Source organism: Rhinopithecus bieti, unplaced genomic scaffold, assembly GCF_001698545.2.
Source record: "Rhinopithecus bieti isolate Rb0 unplaced genomic scaffold, ASM169854v2 scaffold_7967, whole genome shotgun sequence".
NCBI lineage: Eukaryota > Metazoa > Chordata > Mammalia > Primates > Cercopithecidae > Rhinopithecus > Rhinopithecus bieti.
In genome coordinates this window covers 3,926,742-3,946,468 of record NW_016806112.1, presented here as the reverse complement: position 1 = coordinate 3,946,468, position 19,727 = coordinate 3,926,742, and the positions used below count along the sequence as shown (strand labels likewise).

Below are 19,727 nucleotides of genomic sequence, written 5' to 3'. Positions count from 1 at the left end.
AAAGACACATGCACACGTATGTTTATTGCAGCACTATTCACAATAGCAAAGACTTGGAATCAACCCAAATGTCCATCAGTGACAGACTGGATTAAGAAAATGTGGCACATATACACCATGGAATACTATGCAGCCATAAAAAAGGATGAGTTTGTGTCCTTTGTAGGGACATGGATGCAGCTGGAAACCATCATTCTCAGCAAACTATTGCAAGAACAGAAAAGCAAACACCACATGTTTTCACTCATATGTGAGAACTGAACAATGAGATCACTTGGACTGGGGAAGGGGAACATCACACACTGGGTCCTATCATGGGGAAGGGGGAGGGGGCAGGGATTGCATTGCGAGTTATACCTGATGCAAATGACAAGTTGATGGGTGCTGACGAGTTGATGGGTGCAGCACACCAACATGGCACAAGTATACATATGTAACAAACCTGCATATTATGTACATGTACCCTAGAACTTAAAGTATAATAATAATAAAAAAATAAAAAATAAAAAAAATAAAATATCCTTCTGCCTCTTCAAATCCTATTCAAAACTGTATTTACAGTTCACCTCCTCTATAAAAATGTTCTCTCATATCAAGGAGTTTTTATGGTATCAGAAAAGTAAAGTCTTGTATCATTGTCTATTTCATATTTCTTGTGTGTCTTCAGTGCTCTTTGAAGGTCAAAGATATTTTCTCCTTGTCTTGTATCTTACAAACTACCTTAACACAAGACTTAGAAGCAACATAATGGGCACTGAGCAAAAACTAACCGAATTGATTAATAATCAGTTTCTTGGATAAAGCAGCCACCAGTTTATAATGTTGTCACAAAAGGCAGGAGCTTTGCTGTCCAAGTTAAAAATTATTAGAGAAAAGTTCATCAACCTATCCAAGTAATTTAAAGATCTCTTTATGTCTTCACTTTAAAAGTTAGTTGTTTTTCCTAAGGAAAATTATGCTCAGGATACTCATGCCACAAGATTTCCAGATTCTTCTAGTGAAAGCCTATAATAATAATGAGATTATGTATTTTCTGATCAAGATTTATTCTCCCTTGAGGTAAACACTGACTTCAGCATTTGCTCGGGTCAATATTTACCACTCAGGTCAATCAATCTTGATGTTCTCTTCAACAGAAGGCAACACTGGCTGAGTATTATATTTCATTTGCATTATATAAAACTATGAGTATGCCAGTCTCCCAGAATGCAGTCTTTAAGAGATAAAAGTTAAAAAAGAACTATGTCTATTCACTCTTCTGCTCATTAAATTACATTAAAAGCAGTTCCTTGATTGCCTGGACATCACAAACTAGCTTAAATGCACAGATCTCTTCTCTAAATCCTCCAGCTACACAGAGTTCCATGGATTAAGCTTCATTCTATCATTCCAGCCATTGGAAAAGGGCTGCAAAATGTGGGGCCAATCATAATAGCAACCTAAGGAGAAAAACGGGCTTGCTTTACAAAAAGCAGGTAGTTTTCAACCTTTACAATATCTAGTAATGAGAAGTGATCGTTTCTGAGGCAACAATTTTTTAAAATAATATTTTCATATTTACCATATGCCTGACACTGTTAACATCTTACAGGTATTAACTTATTTAATCCTCATGAGGACCCTCATGAAGCCATTACCTTTATTGTCCCCATTATAAATTCATTCACATATTCAACAATAAACAATAAATATTAATTGAGCATTTACTATGTGCAAGACAATTTTAGGCACTAGACACACAGCAAGTAACAAAATAATCTCCCTTTTCTCAAAGAGCTTACATATACTGTCCAAAACTAATTACAACATATACTATGGTAGTGAGTGTAATGGAGAACAATTTATATGTCATGCGCATCAGAAAGGTATCACTAACGAGGAGACCTTTTGATGAAGACCTGAGAAAGTAAAAGAGTGAACTATTCAGCCGTTTGGAGAAAGAGTCCCAGGCAGAGAAAAACAAACAGCAATTACAAAAGTCTTAAGGCAGAAACATGCTAAGAAAGGCTTCTTAGGCTAAGAAAGGCCTAAGCGGTTGGAGTGAAACGAACAAGGAGAGGGTGCTAGCAGTAGGTGAGAAGAGCCAAGCAGTAGTTCTCAAACTTCGGTGCCATTAATTGACAAAATATCAAGGGTCCACTTCCAGTATGAGAGAGTAAATAAGTCCAAAAAGGCTTCCTGACTAGCACAAATAGAAAAACTGGACAAAACAAATAATAAATATCTGTTCCTGGACAATGAAGAATTTTAAAATCAAGATATGGGAGGTGAGCCTGGCACGGTGCCACATGCCTGTAGTCCCAGCTACTCAGGAGGCTGAGGCAGAAGGATTCATTGAGTCCAGGAGTTTGAGGCTAAAGTGGTTTAAGGACTGCACCTGCAAATAGCCACTGGACTCCAGCCTGGGAAATATTACCAAGCCATGTTTTAATTAAAAAAAAAAAAAAAAAGATATGGGAGGTGAAAGAAATTCTCTGCATTGGGGATTACAACCTAGGGGCATCTTCCAAATCCAGAAGAGGTCACTAAGAACTGAAGAGAGTAATGTCAACAAACTCCCAGGTCTCAAGAAGTCCAAAACTAAGTTCAAGGTCCAAGCAGAGAAAGGCTGGTGAACACTCCACACTCTGGGTTGGGCCTCTGAAATGTTACACACTAGAAGTAAGATGAACTGGAAATAGTGTGACTCTCACAAGGATGAAAGCCCAGCTTCAAATTTTCTTAATCCCTGACTGCACTGAAATGATCTAAGACTGCCAGTTCCATTAGCCACCTCCCAGAAACAAATATAAATCCTCCCTGGAGGAAGATAGCATTATTCTACACTAATTTAAATTATCTACAATTGCTTATTTTAAAAATCCAGCTTCATAATAACCAGGCACATGAAGGTATCATGATCAAAAATCAAGAGAAAGCACACACAATAGAAACAGACCCAAAATGGCCCCAGGTGATGGACCTTTCAAAACAAACTTTCTTAAAATAATTCCAGGCAGAAAATCTGAAACTGTAACAGAGCCAAAATCTATAAATGAAAATATAAACTAAAAACTGGAAGGCCTGAAGGGGAAATGACAAATCCACAATAGATGGGAATTGTCAGAGCTCTCTCAGTAATTAATAACAACATCTGAAAAGCACAATGAACCAGTGACCTGACATGACCTAACATGAAAAAAGTATTATGACCTTCAACTGCAGAATATACATTTTCAGAGCAAAAAAGGACCATGTGCTGGGCCATAAAATAGGTCTCAAGAAAATCAAAGGACACAAATGATACAACACATGTTCTTCAATGACAGCAGAATAAGTAAAAATTCAAAAACAAAAGAGTTAACTACAAAATCTTCATTTGTCTGCAAATTAAGCAATGACATCTAAATACCCCATCGGTGAAAAAACTAGGAATAAAAGTAAAAAATAGCTTTAACTAAATGATAATAAACATACAAATGTCCAAAGAATGTGATGTATGTAAATCTGTGCTTAAAGGAAAATTTACCATCTTAATAGTATATACAATAAAAGGCTGAAAATCAATGATGTATTCATTCACAAAATTTAAAAGAAGAGAAGCAAATTAAACCCAAAGAAAGTCATAAGGAAGGAAAACTACAGATAAGAACATAAATCAATAAAACAGAATACAAACATACAACAGAAGACAATGAACAAAGCCAAAAGTTAATTTTCCTATAAAGACTAATAAAAATAATAATCCCCTAGGTGAGAGTCATTAGCAAAAAAGAACAAGGTACAAAATATATAAAAGAAGACATTACTACAAATACTACAGACAATAAAATGAGGATCTTATAAATTACTTTATTCCAAAATATTTTAAAATTTAGGTGAAATGGATAAATTCTTAGAAAAGCACAGCTTACCAAAACTGTCATAAGAAGATGGAAGTCCTATGCTTATTAAGGGAATTAGATCCATAATTTAAAATATTTCCACAAAGAAACACATGCCAATGGCTTCCCTGATTAATTCTTCCAACAGTTAAGGAAAAACTAACATCAAATTTATGTAAACTTTTCCAAACAAGAGAAAAAGAAGGAACATGTCCTAACTCACTTTATGAAGCCAGCATAACCTTGAAGCCAAAACACAGAATTGGTGGCAAATCTAACACACAAATACCTGTGTTTTTGTGACTCGCCCACAAAAACCTACGTTTTATAAATTTTATATATATATATATATACACACACACACACACACACACATATATATATGAGAGTATTCATAGACGCTTCAACTGTAAAAAGCCCAAACTGGAAACTAACTAAATGTCCTACAATAGGGTAAGTAGTTAAATAAACTCTAGCTCATTCATACCATGGAATACTACTGAACAAGAAGGTACAAACTATTGACACATACAACAACCTGGATGGACCCTAAGGGCATTATGCTGAGTGTAAAAAAAAAAAAAAAAAAAAAAAAATCGCAAAAGGTCACTTATTGTAGAATTCCATTTATATAAAATCACTGAAATGATAAAATTATGGAGATAGATAAATCTTAGTGGTTTCCAGGGATTAGGGATGACTGAGCAGAGACAGGCAGGTATGACTATAAAGGGACAGCATGAAGGAGATCTTAATGGTGCTGGAACAGTTCTGTATGTTGATTGTGGTGGTGGCTACAGAAATCTACACATGTAACAAATGGCATAAAACTTATACACACGCATTGTATCACTGTCAATTTCTTGGTTTTGATATTGTACTATAAATTTACATAGATATAGTCATCAAGAGAAACTGGATGAAGGGTAAACGGGACCTCTCCTTACCATCTTTACAACTACCTATGAATATGCAAGTATTTTAAGATAAAAAGTTGAAGGGGGGATGGCGTTCTCCACAAAGAGAATTGCTTCTTTGTGGAGAACAGATAGAGGGGCAAGAACAGAAGCAGAAAGACCAGACAGGAGGTGACTGCAAGAATCCAGGTGAGAGATGATGGCAGCTTAGATAAGGATGCTAGCAGTGAAGAAGCTAAATTCTATTTTTTTTTTTTGGAGATAGAGTCTCGCTCTGTCACCAAGGCTGGAGTGTAGTGGCATGATCTGGGCTCACTGCAACCTCTGCCTCCCGGATTCAAACGATTCTCTTGCCTCAGCCTCCCGCGTAGCTAGGATTACAGGCACATGCCACCATGCCTAGCTAATTTTTATGTTTTCAGTAGAGATGGGGTTTCGCCATGTTGGCTAGGCTGGTCTTGAACTCCTGGTCTCAAGTGATCTGCCCACCTCAGCCTCCCAAAGTTCTGGGATTACAGGTGTGAACTACCACCTGGCCTAGACACACTTTAAAACCAAAAAGGATTTGCTGACATTTGGGATATCGGCGAACAAAAGAGGGGATTCAAGGGCAACTCGAAGAATTCAGGCCTGAGCAAACAGAGTTTCCAATGACTGGGACAGAGACAACTATAGAAAGAGAAGAGCAAAGGGAGAGCAAGGGCAGGAGCTTAGATCTCAGACATCTTAAGTTTGAGATGACTGCTGGACATCATGTAGCTATACTGAGGAGGCATTTTGATATTTGGGTCTGAGTTCAAGAGCTGGTAGTCTAGGATGGAAGTATTAATTTGGGACAATCTTCAGTATAAAAAGGTATTTGAAGACAAGAGACTAAATGAGGTCCCCCAAAGCATCAGTGTAAATAAAGAGAAATGGTCTGAGGACTGAACCCTAGGACACTTTAACATTCAGAAGTCAGGAAGACGAGAAAGAACAAAGACAGCTGAGGAGATGGCAACAGAGCTAGAAGAACCAAGGAAGCTGATGACGTGGAAGTCATATGAAAAGTGGTATTTCATTTCAGAAAATGTGGCAATACCAAATGTTGTTGAGGATACAGGGCAAAAGGAATTTTCATATACTGCTGGTGGGAGTGTAAATTAGTATGTGCAACCATTTACTAGGTTGTTTATGTGTATACCTTAGGAGGCATGCAGAAGAATGCTCATGGCAACACGGCAGGTGGTTGTCAAAACTAAAGAACCTAAACGTCCTTCAAAAGTAGAATGAATAACCTGTAGTATATTCATAATGGATACTACATACCTATTAAAATGAACTATATCTATGTGCAGCGACATAAATTAATCCCAAAGAATGCTGAAGAGAAAGAAGCCAGTTACAAAAGATTAAACCTAGCACCCATTTCTGGAAAGTTCCAGGCAAACTCAAATTATTTAGGAAAGCATACACAGGTGGAAAATTGGTAAAGAAAATCTAGGAAATGGATTTATTTTCAGAAAGTCAGAAATGGTACTTCTTCGTACAGGAAGGTAATGAGAAGGATAAAACGGATGGCTTCTGGGGCACTGATAAAGTTCTGTTTCTTAACCATGGCACTGGTTTTATGGGTTTGAAAAAAATAATTATTTTTTAAACTGTATTTTTTGTACTTTTCTATGTATGCACTATATCTCATTATAAAATAAATATGGGAGAGAAAAGTGTTCCTCTGTGTCAAATGTTGCTGAAAATGGCTAAGATGAGGACTGAAAACTAACCAGTATATGCAGTAACGTGAAGGTCACAAGGGATACTTCAGGCAAGTGGTGAGGAAGAAAACTTGATTAGAACAGGTTCAATGAGAATTCAAAGTGAGGAAACAGAGAAAAGAGAAAAAGGCTGCTCTTTCCCAAAGTGCTGCTTATAAAGAGGAAAGAAACGCAACTCTGTTGCGGGACCTACGGAATGAAGGGAGAGTTTGCTGGGCTTTTGTCTTTCAGATGGGAGACACTGCAGCAGGTTTTTAGGCTGATGAGAAGCATTCAGTAGACAGGGAGGAACTGACGCTGGTGAGAGAAGAGATAATTTCTGGAATAATGTCCACTGGTAGGCAAGAGGGGATGTGATATAGTGGATAAGTAGAAAGGTCAGTCTTAAGAGGCAAGGCAGTTTCTGCATAGGCAAGGGAGGGAAAAGCAAAGATAGGAGTTGATGCAGTGGGGCTTGGAGACAGTGATGAGAATATATAGAAGTTACCTCTTAATTATTTATCTGAGAAAATGGAAGCAAACAAGCTCATCAGATGAGTAAGGAGGTAGAGAAGGAGGTGTGAAATGTGAGAAAATGTGAAACAGTTATCTAGGAAACTGGAGAAGTCTCAAACTTATAGGATTGCCTGGCAACACAAATAGTCCCTATTAGATTAGTGTCACTGACTTAAAGGGAGAACAGTCAAGATGGCTGTTCTCCAACCACGTTGAACAACCCAGAACAGACACAGAGAAGGTAGAGAGATGGATTTCAAACAGTTAGAATTTTGCCAGAAACAGAGGATCAAGGAAGTGAAGGTATGTGCTAGGGAGAGATAATCAAGGATCATGTAGTACAAGCACGGTAAGGACAGAAGAGAGAACACGAGGAGGATGAAGGACTATGCAAAGGTACTGGAATCAATGACAAGATTCCAGAACTGAAATAAGGGTAGGAGACACAGTAATGACAAGAGATTGGAAAGTGGGATTCTTGAAAACATAATTACGGAAATAATACAGGTACAGTTACTGATGAAGACAAGAACTAGGCTATGTCCATAGAATAAGTAACCAAGGTAAGGCAGAAGATAAAATATGTGTAAGAGAAGAAGTCACAGAACTGAGACATTAGAGTCTTGAAAAAAAAAATCACCTGAGATGCATACGGAAATCACCAAGAATAACAGGAACAAAGTTTAAACGTGGATGTCATGAAGCTAGGTGCTGAAAGCATGAAAGTATTGGAGAGATCATTGTATAGCCAAAGCACAAAATGGTAAAGTGACTTGCCCAGGCCATGTAACTTTGACAGAACCAGAATAGGAACACGGGTAGTCTGGTTCTATTTTACGCTATCAACTGACAAACCAGCAGTTCCCAAACTTTTGAGAAAGATCTTTAAAGTTAAAAAAAAAAAACTAAGTCACATAATAGTAAACATACTTTTACTATCCAGTGAAGGGGAAAATATAAAACCAAAAGAGTGGTTGTGAATTTGGTGACTGAAATAAAATTTGCTGATACTAATCATAAGAATCTAGATATATTTGTAACATTTTTATTCAATCGTTCCACAGACAAGGCTTGATGTCACATGGGTATGTAAATCCCTTTTAATAATTTCTTCACCACTAAGCAAGCACCTGCTGGAAAAAAATGGCCTTCATTCCTCAAGTTACATTGAGCACTGGTTTATAATAATCATAGGGTAGAATCTGGAGGATTCTTTCCCCTGAGGAGTTTACAGTGAGGCACTGATTCTCAAACTTCTTAGCTGAGGAGTACTTTACACTATTAAAAAATTATTGAGCACCCAAAGTGCTATGCTTTGTGGGTAATATCTGTCAATATTGAGCATCTGAAAATAAAACAAACCAATTTTAAACACAAGAATATAGAAAAGAAAACATTCCATTAGCCATCAGAGCAATGATCTCATCACATGTCACATGTAGCCTCTGGAAACTATACACTTAGGAAAGAAAGAGTGAAAAAGGGTGGGGGAAAACTCTTAATATTATTATTACTATTAAACAGCTCTGATCTTGTAGACTCTCTGAAAGTCTTCAGACCCACTGGAATTCTGTCATCTAAATAAGCAGACTGGGCAACTGCACTATTTTGGTGATATCCAAAAGTAGAATAATTTCCAATGTTAGAGGTAGGCTGCATTCCAGGTGAAGAATATCTGGTATTAAATATTCCACTTTCTAGTTTAAAAGGAGAGAAAGGGAGGGGAAAAATATTTTTGAGGCCTAAGGAAGGCAGTAAGTGGATTCACATTTGAGTATCCACTGTACTCTAGGCACTAAGTCAGGCATTTTAACCGGACAAGAGTCAATAAAATAAGAAAGAGGGTAGTATCCCTAGTGAGAGAGATAAGCTAATTGCTCAAGGTCTAAAACTAGGAAGTGGTGGAGCTATGATTGGAACCCAGGTCATACTGACCCCAAAACCTACATTCTTTCCACTGAAACTCTGAATTCAACAGACTAATACAAATGGAAGACAGTCCTGAATTTTCCAATATGCTTTTCTTCTCCTCTGTATTTTTGTTCTTTCCTTTGCCGTTAGATAACATTTCCAAGCATGAGAAAGATAATCAAACTGATTAGTGATCGTGATAATGTCTCCTCCTAGCTTATGGCTGACTTATTCTCCTTAGACCAGAGGTTCTGAAAGGATAGTCTATGCAGTAATGGCATCTGGCCAACATAGCCAAATGAGTTAGTCACTAATAAGAAAACATGATTATGTTACATCAGCTGATGTTACCTGATGGGAACAGAAGAGAAGAAAGTCAGTGTATTAGTCCATTCTATTTACTGTATTAGTTCATTCTCATGCTACTAATAAAGACATACCAGTGACTGGGTAATTTATAAAGGAAAGAGGTTTAATGGACTCACAGTTCCACATAACTGGAGAGGCCTCAGGAAACTTACAATCATGGCAGAAAGGGAAGCAAACACATCCTTCTTCACACGGTGGCAGACGTGCAGAGTGAAGTTGGGGAAAAGCCTCTTATAAAACCATCAGATCCTGTGAGAACTCACTCACTATTACAAGAACAGCATGGAGGTAACCGCCTCCATGATTGAATTACCTTCCAACAGGTCCGTCCCACAACTTCTGGGGATTACGGGAACTACAATTCAACATGAGATTTGGGTGGGGACACAGCCAACCCACATCAGTCAGGAAGAAAGCTTCTTATACATGATTTGGATGCACAATTATTAAGTTCCCCAAGTTGTAACAAGAGATGCATCCCATGATCATCTCTACCAGTGCCAACCCCCAACCCTAATAAAAAACTTCCACACTCACCTTCTTTATCAGTAACTGACCAGGAATACTTCTGAAAAGGCTTACTAGATGGAAGAGGGTCCATCTCCAGCACTTTGTAAATCTGGCCAAAGGCTGATAGTCTGAGTGCGTGCTAAAGAACAAAGCATTTTATTTAACCACATTTCAGTAGCCATTCATAAAGCCCTTAGAACATCTAGCTAAAAAGATACTCATAAATTCTGACATTATAACAGCAGAAGTCCCTAACAACACACAAGAAAAAAGTATTCGAACACAACAATTGAGAAAATCAAGTTATTTTATCTCGCTAGTAAGTCAGAGTGGCATGCTCAATCTTCTACCTGTGCACTGTGGGTAATATCTTCTTTTTGCTGGATGGTCATATAGCTCAGAGCATCTGTTGGGTCTCGCTCACAAGGATCATGAAGACCAGGACCACCTTTGGCAAAGGAAAAACACAAGTATCATTTAGAACTGAATTTAGAATTCAGTAAACTGAAACAAGAGAGAGACAGTTGGGGAGAATGAAGAGAAAATGAAAACAAAAACTGAGGAACTAAGTTAAAAGTCTGCTCAGTTAAGTGGAGTAAAAAGGACACACTCTCATTTTCAACATGTTAGCACTTGCATGTCCTTATTTTATACTGGAAGTCATTGTATATCTAAGGCCAAAACTGAGTCTTACTCTGAGAATTTAGAAACAGCACAATGAATCAGCCCAAATCTTAAAAGGGATTACATATGGAAAATAAGACCAAATTTAATTCTTCCAAATTTAAAACCAGACTACAAACAGAATGAACTTCATACATTTTAACTAAACATCTGCAATTTCAAATTCGGAGTTCGAGGTAAAGCAAATTCAAAGCAGACACAATATATTATTAGTACCCTTTATGTTAGTACATATAAAACACAAATTATAATTATTGAAAAACAGTTTTATAGCACTTTTCCAACACGCATTCTAGTTGTCAAAATTCCAAGCAAAAGAACTCCTATGCAACATTTTCCTGTGTAGAGGACAAACTTGGCATATATTTAGAAAAATAAACTAAACTGACATTTGCTGATTGTTCTGCTTCCAGAGTTTGAAACCCTTACCAGGAAGTAGTATTCCAGATGCCAAACACTCCATTACTCGTCTCAAGGCCTCCCCAGCGCCCAAAGGTCTATTACAAGTACCTATAGACTTTTCACATATAAGTTCTAGTGGCTAGAAGATATTAAATTACAAATTAGTACATGCACCAAGGGTTAAAAGGATTCCAGTTAAATGTGAGCTAACATTTCTATCTACAAGGGAGGCCAAAGAGTGCAATTCAATTTAATATTTAGGGCCCACTTAACATTTTCCCCATGATTATCAACCTTTACCCTGGGCAGAGTTTTTAAATCAAGCATTTTTAAGATTGTATCTTCAGAAGACATTTTTGTAACAAAAACTTTATATTTATTTACCCAGGAACGATCACTAAAGAAACTATGGTCTCTAATTCATTTAACAAAGACTTAACAAGCCCTCATATAAGTTAGTAATAGCTAATAACTAGCCAGTGTGCAAAACCCAGCCCACCTGTCTCCCACTTAGGAAGTACACAAACCACAAATATTTCAATATAATAATAAGACTTCATTTCAGACAGCCTGTCTCAAGTATTACAATTAGAACAAAGGACCAAATCTCCAGATTCAATAAACTAAGAACTCATGATATTTTGTCAAAGTAATCACTGCTACATTCGTTTATAAAATGATCTTTCATGGCTTTATTTAAATTGTTTCATAATGTTCTTAAGTTGTCTTGATTGGAGCAGGCATAATTTCCAAGTAAGTCAATTTTACGATATATAGAAATGATATCCATATGGGGTTAAGTGTACTGTTTGCTTGACTTTAATTACTAACATGAACTTATTTGTAAATGTCTCCACTCAACGAGAAAGCTACAGAGGTATAGGATCCTTATACCGGCCTATTGGGTAATTTTCATGGTAATGCAAGGGGGCACCAAAAGAGAAGTGGGTCAGCCAAAGAGGCTTTTGTGGGCAGCAGGTGAACAGTAAGTGATTAACCATCAGTGTAAGAAGACACTCACTTCTAAAAGGTATAAAACCTTTTAGTCAGAAAAAAATATTTCAAGCTCTGTAACATGAATACAATGAAGTAGAAGAGGCAGGTTATATGCACAAAAGGAGGATTCATTTAAAAAGATGCTTTATTTTTTTCATGGCAAACATACATAATGCATGCCTTAGCTAACTTAGGAGACAGTCATTTTAAAGTAACATCTCATTTCTATAGGATTTTCTCTGCTGCAGCTTCCAAATTTGCTTTTAGCCATATTTAAGTACTTACCCATCCTTTCAATGGTGCCCATGTGGGGACTCTGTTGCACAAATCACGCAGAATGCGGAGGACAATTACACATGATTTTAATCCATTTGCCCTTGCCTAAAACAAACAAAATGATTCCAGATATCCCTATTGAGATCTATTCTTCATTTTGGGCAGGTTCTTTCAAGTGAATACTAAGTAGCAAATTATTCATCAGTTATCAAGCAAACCAAAAAAAAAAAAAAACCAATTAATCAAAAGTAGTAAAATTGAGGTTTAAAAGGTACATTTTTAAAATAAAAGGACCATAATATTAAAATTAATTTCTTAGTCTCATGGCAACCCCACTCCAGGCAACCAACTAATTTAATCTTTATCTTTTCTCACTCATGTTTGATTTTATAAGAAACCATCTGAAAATCAGAATACTAGGCCAAAAAGAATTATATGATAATAAAACATCATGAACTACAGAAGCTATACTAGGCACATATCTAAATTAACTCAATTACTCCAACAACCACACTATGAGCTAGAAAGCACCCCTCATTTTATGTAGTACACAGAAACCAATTAAGTGGCAGGTGTTCCAAATGAAACTTGCGCAAAGCTTAATAACAATAAGATAGTAACAAAAAGCCAACCTGAAACCATTTGGCATGTCGAAGAGACGCCAAGGCGTTCAGGCATTTCTGCCTGTCCAATAAGTCCGGAGGATCTTTCATCGAAACATTTTCTAACGGTAAAATGGGATAAAGAGAGACAGATACAATTTGACCAAGGGATTCCTATCAAATTATCAAACAATAAAAAATAAAAAGAATAATAGCATTTGAGTGAACCAATAAGACTCCCAGAAAATTTCCAGATTTGGCTGTGTTGCTTTTTAAAAAAATTATGTGCACTATGATTATTTTTTAAGTTAAGAGTCATCAGAGTAGTTCTGTGCACAAATACAATGAAGCATGAAAAATTCATTCTGTAAACAAATCAATGACAGCTGCTACTTACAGTCTGGGATCTTATTAAGCATGTATAACATCTCAGGGCACAAAATAAGTACATAGCACTTTTTCCTTTGGCAGGATGTAAAGAAGGGAAATCTGGGACCAATAGCATTAACAACTTTTTTAACAGAAGAAATCTCTAACCATTTTTAAGGAACACTGGAAATCAATTATGTCTCATATCAATGAGATATATTGAGAATATACTGAAGACGACAATTTTTTTACACTAGTTAAACTCATTCAACAAGATAACCATTAACAGAAACTTCACCCCATGATTGAGAACTCAAGTATCACTTTGGAATTCCCCATTCTAAACCAAAATTATTAAAATTACAAATATAAAATACAGTGAACTATGTTTCAAATTTTATATGCCTTTTTAAAATAAAAAGCAACAAAGAATACTATTTAATTATGGCTATTCAGTTTGCCTTAGTTGGATGAAATGGCCCAAAGCAGCAAATACGCATATTTGAGAAGACGTCATATGATACGAAATTCCAGTTTAGACAGCCAAATTTATCTCCTCTAAGCTACTGAAAAATGGGCTTTTAAATTTTGGAGGTTGGTACATTACTTAAATGTACACAATATGCAAATGCTTCTTGAGTAATAATTCTTTGTTTAATACAATTAAGTCAGATTTACCATTCTCTTTAAGAATTCTCTTAAATATAAGACAACCCACTAACACTTTTTCCCAGCATTGCCATGACAGTAACAGATCGGATAGAGGTAGTGCCATTTGTGTGGGCCAACTAATACAATGTATGTATTTCTAAATGGGAGGCAAGAACAATGATACTTTTTGATTCCTTCAATTATCAGAGGATCCTACTACAGCAATCAATGTTTATTTTGTTGTTGTTGGTTTTTTTTCCTTTTTTTGAGACAGGTTCTTCCTCTGTCACCCAGGCTGGAGTGCACTGGCATGATCTCAGCTCACTGCAACCTCCTCCTCCCAGGCTCGTGCGATCCTCCCACCTCACCCTCCTGAGTAGCTGGGACTACAGGCATGTGCCACCATGCCCAGCTAATTTTTTTGTAGATATGGGATCTCATTATGTTACCTAGGCTGGTCTCGAACTCCTGGACTCAAGCAATCTGCCTGCCTTGGCCTCCCAAAATGCTGGGACTACAGATGTGAGCCATCACACCTAGTCAATGTTTATTCTAATTGATGAAATGTCATTAACTAAAAAAGCCATAACGCCAATAGAAAACAAATTTATTAAAGGAAGAACTGTGGTTCTCTTTACTGGCCATGACACTGTGAAGGCTGAAGTGCTACACACTTATTTTCTGACCAGGTGAGCTCTACACCAGTTATTTGCATTGTTTCCCATTAACCACTGCTAACAAAATCAGAATACAATGTTTCATTACTCCCTTTTACTCATAAAATGGGAAGCCTCAAAAAGGATTATTACTCTGATTTATAAATATAAACAAATGTAACATGGGTATTCATTTCATAGGTGATACAGCTCAATTTTGTCTTTATAGTGATGCAAAATATATAAGTAGCTCAGTTTAATGTTTCTATGTCAAAATGCTTAACTGTGGTCAATACAAGCATCTGTGTAAAGCTCACATATCAGATAAAACAAACTACTGTAAATGAATGTTTAGAATCTCTTAAAAGTTAGATATGACAAAGGTTGACTGACTGCTAAGTAATGTAATCCCAATAAACAGTGTGGATCTTATTTTTTAAGAAGTCAATTTTTAAATGAATACTATGACAAGCTAAATTTTATTCTATCATCTTACCAAGTAGGAATGTCAGGAAGAGGGAGACAATGGAAGAGGGAAGTAAGGCAGAGGATAGGAAAAGGCAAGGTAAGCCAAAATTCTTATTGTACTTTCTAATACTTTCATCCAGGGATCAGAGCTTGTAATCAGCATCTTACTCTGATTGTAACACAGATATTTTAATGGGAGACAATGGCAAAATATTTTGATAAGTTATTTCATCCCAAAGTCAGATTGTAACCACAAACTCTTATTTTAGAAAACTGAGACAGCAGCTTGCTACAGACAGTCAACATTTGAAGACAGCAGATTCTACGAAAAAGAGATGAAAGGGACAGGCACTGAACAGAAGACTTGCACCAGGTTCCCTCTTTCATCACCATCAGAATGACCATGTTTCTTCATGCTCTGATAGTCAGAAAATCAAAAGATCCAAAATGGCTTCAATATTCAGGAGGTAGAAAACAGTAGAGGAGATAAAATAATTCATCTCATTTTATTTTTTCAAAGTTCTTAATATTAAAACAATATAAATTCATACAGTAGTACAGTGCTATCTGTAAGCATAGATTGCCTGTTTCCTTTATATAATTAATAATATACAGTTTTATGTATGTTTTCATTCCTTTGAAAATAACTTCATTTAATCTGGCAATCGCAAAGCTGCTGCTGGGAAAACACTGCTACTCCTGGTAGCAGAATCTCAAGTTTACTATTTCTGAACTTTAATGTAGGCATTTAAATTTTGAGGAGGATCAAAACTTTTCTGATAACACATCTTGGAGTTCTTAATTAGAAACAATAGAACTGTGAGCCATTTCATTATCTCCTACAGTGACCAGTGAAACAGATAAGGATGAACATGGGAGGCAGGGGTTGGAAGGTGACAAAAATGCCAAAACAAAGAAATATAGCGGTTTTTTTTTTTGAGACAGAATCTCACTCTTGTCTCCCCGCTGGAGTGCAGTGGCGCGATCTCGGCTCACTGCAACCTCTGCCTCCTGGGTTCAAGCAATTCTCGTGCCTTGGCCTACCAAATAGCTGGGACTACAGGTGCACGCCACCATGCCCTGATAATTTTTTGCATTTTTAGTAGAGATGGGGTTTCACCATGTTGGCCAGACTGGACTCAAACTCCTGACCTCAGGTGATATGCCCGCCTCAGCCTCCCAAAGTGCTGCGATTACAGGTGTGAGCCACTGCACCCGGCCAGAAATACAGCTTTTAAGAAAATCTACTACTCGGTAACCTAGCATCAGGGCATGAAGGTACATACAACATTCTGGCAATGGAAGCACTAGAAAGTCTATTATGCCTAACCACGTTCATTTGGTTAGAGGTTATATCAGTGACCAGAATCACACTATACTACAGGAAATGTTGGTTGGTTTCTCTCAATGCCTTACATGCAAGCTAGCTATCCATCCCTGTTAACAAAACACTAGCCTGGAGATGGGGCAGGCAAAAAAACAAAACATGATTGCATTAAACAGGAGTTATATGTCTGGAACCCAGGCTCTTCAAAGTTAAAATAATTGAGCTCAGTATCATGAGGGGCTCCTTGACAATCAGGATGAAATGCAGCTACCAAGTTTATGCTGACAGAATTTTCTAATTAGCCTAAGAATATCCTGGCAGCCCCTTCTCTCTCGATTCCTTGACGCTTTCTGGAGAAAAGACATGTCCCAAGCCACTGTCCATGCAAAACATGGGCACATAATGATATAAATAGGTAAATGTAGCAATAAGGTAGAACAGAGAAAGCACTGTTCTCCTAATTTATGTGACTAACGTCACTTGGTATGACTTTTCTTCAGTGGCAGTCTGCCACTGGAAAGACAGTGCCTAAAAGTTTGCCCTGGATTGACCGGGTACAGTGGCGCACACCTGTAATCCCAGCACTTTGGGAGGAGGCCAAGGCAGGCAGATCACAAGGTTAAGAGAACGAGACCATCCTGGCCAACATGGTGAAACCCCATCTCTACTGAAAACATAAAAATTAGCTGGGCATGGTGGCCGGTGCCTATAGTCCCAGCTATTCAGGAGGCTGAGGCAGAAGAATCTCTTGAACCCGGGAGGCAGATGTTGCAGTGAGCTGAAATCACGCCACTGCACTCCACACCAGCCTGGCGACAGAGCGAGACTCCATCTCAAAAAAAGAAAAAAAAAAGTTTGCCCTGGATAACATAGATCCAGAAACTAGGGAAGGCAGGAAAATAAAGCCTGCTGCATCATTATCATCACAGTTACGATGGCTGTGCTGTAAAACCTACTGCCTTGACCCTAGCAAGACACATGCTAGTGAATTTCTGCCACGAAAAGCGAGTTCGCACTAGCACCAATATGAAGGGACTATGAGGCAACTTCTCTGAGAGTCCCTGAAAATCTGCCCCAGTACTGAGGAGAGAGGTGTGTCTTAGTCTAAGCCACAAGTGTCTCTGTAGTTTCCTTATCCACCTGGTTTCAAATTGCATTATAAATAAGCAGATAATTTATCACCCCCTTCAATAGCAAATATATTTCTAATTTAAAATCACAAGCAACAAAAGAAATTGAGACTGTGTGTGAAGCTCAGAATGACCAGATCAACCTAACCACTCATGCAGTAATCCTAGACAATAATGGGAAGTGGCTTGCATAGTAGACGTAAAGTCAGGGGAGCTGGGTAAAATGTGAGATTTTCCTCATTTATAAAATGGCAATTAGCTACCCCATAGGGCCGTGTGAGGGCTTTTAAAAGAAATCATATATGAGGAAGTGCTTATCACATGGTAGGTTATAAAAATATCTTAACAGAGATTAATCTTCAATATATATTACTTGAGCTATGAGATGCCCATTAATACTTCTTACACACTGGAGAGTCCTATTTAATCAGACAATATGCTGACTATGCTAATTCACTTAACAGATTAACAGATTTATAGGGCTTTTTAAAAAATCATCTACTATGTATCAGGTACCCTTAGAGATGCTAAGGATAAAGGACAGGCAAAAAGACACCTGAATTATAAGATACAATACACCAGGTTTTTATCATTAGCACTGCATAAATCAGTATACTGATTCTAATATTACACATCACTGGGTGTTGAAGAGTTTAACTGTGCTTGGGTTGACTTCTTCTGACCCACCATGTGCACATGATTTTCACTGTTAAGGCAGTTTGAGTAGGTGGGTTCAATAAGTTGACAACTACTATTTACTGAGCAACTGCTTTGTTCCAGTTACTGTATAAGTCACATTACATAAATTCTCTCACTTAAAACAACTTTCTAAGGTATTTATAATCCACACTTTAAAATGAGGAAACCTACCCAGGGTCACACAGCAATAGCAACTAATGGAGTTAAGAGTCAAACAAGGCCAGGCACACTGACTCACACCTGTAATCGTAGCAGTTTGGGAGGCTGAGGCGGGCAAATTGCCTGAGCTCAGGAATTCGAGGCCAGTCTGGGCAACATGGCAAAACCTCGTCTCTACTAAAATAGAAAAAATTAGCGGGGCATGGTGGCATGAGCCTATACTCCCAGCTACTCAGGGGGCTGAGGCACGAGAATTGCTTGAACCCGGGAGGCAGAGGTTGCAGTGAGCTGAAATCATGCAACTGCACTCCAGCCTGGGAAACAAACCAAGACTGTCTCCAACAACAACAACAACAACAACAACAACAACAACAACAAAATAAGCCAAACAAAAGACTGCTGCACACCAAGATCTGTGCTTCTATGCCTTCATTAGCAGGAAACATGTAGTAATGGGGATACGGTTATTCTACAGGGCCTTCAAGTAAAGGGTTAGAATACAGAAAGAAGACGGACAACATGGGAGGAAACTTATCTATGAAACAGTAAACAATACCAAAGAGATTCACTCTGTATTATGGCAATTTAAAATGTAAATCGTGATTTGAAAGGAGTAGGTACTTAGATCCATTCTGCACAATTCTGAGGAAGTAAGTTTCACGCCCTAGTCCTCTGGTTCTGTCTGCTCTCAACCATGCTTTTTTTTTTTTTTTCTTTTTCAGATTTTACCCAAATATGTGGCAAGTTAAGAGAGAGAAAAGAAAGATGTGAAGTGTGTATGTATTGTGAACAGTTTGCTTGGGTGGGGGTAGGTGAAGGAAAGTTGAGATACTATAGGAAAATGTCTCCAAGAAAAAAGTTACAATAGATTTGTTTTTAACTTGGAGAAAAAAAAAAAGAGTATAAATTAGGAGAAAAAAGGATAACTTTCAGCCCCACAAATTCCTGGGACCTGAATGAATCTTGTGCTTTTATTCCATGCAGCTGAAAAGAATTGCATCAAGGGGATGAGGAGCTGTCTAGTGTGAGAAAACAGAATGATACAGCCCAGGTCTGAAGTGCATAACGATAGACCAGATCCTCCAAGTTGCCCAGGAAAATGCAAACCAGTAGCAAAGATCAAAAATTGTCTTTCACGGCCAGACACGGTGGCTCAAGCCTGTAATCCCAGCACTTTGGGAGGCCGAGACGGGCGGATCACGAGGTCAGGAGATCGAGACCAGCCTGGCTAACACGGTGAAACCCCGTCTCTACTAAAAAATACAAAAAACTAGCCAGGCGAGGTGGCAGGCGCCTGTAGTCCCAGCTACTCAGGAGGCTGAGGCGGGAGAATGGCGTAAACCCGGGAGGCAGAGCTTGCAGTGAGCTGAGATCCGGCCACTGTACTCCAGCCTGGGCGACAGAGCGAGACTCCGTCTCAAAAAAAAAAAAAAAAAAAAAAAAAAAAAAAACTAGCTGGGCGAGGTAGCGGGCGCCTACAGTCCCAGCT

At 37.9% G+C, this 19,727-nt stretch overlaps 1 protein-coding gene across 4 annotated transcripts in view; it reads right to left on the bottom strand.

Annotated features, from left to right (window-relative positions):
• STRBP (spermatid perinuclear RNA binding protein) overlaps positions 1-19,727 on the bottom strand; it is a 101,677-nt gene that overhangs the window by 40,848 nt on the left and 41,102 nt on the right. For all 4 annotated transcript variants that reach the window (XM_017874795.1, XM_017874796.1, XM_017874792.1 and 1 more), the window contains exons 6-10: positions 12,810-12,901; positions 12,187-12,282; positions 10,933-11,044; positions 10,170-10,267; positions 9,847-9,958 (exon numbers count right to left, since the gene is read on the bottom strand). In XM_017874795.1, coding sequence (XP_017730284.1) covers positions 9,847-9,958; positions 10,170-10,267; positions 10,933-11,044; positions 12,187-12,282; positions 12,810-12,901 — 510 coding nt within the window. The remainder of the gene's footprint in view (positions 1-9,846; positions 9,959-10,169; positions 10,268-10,932; positions 11,045-12,186; positions 12,283-12,809; positions 12,902-19,727) is intronic.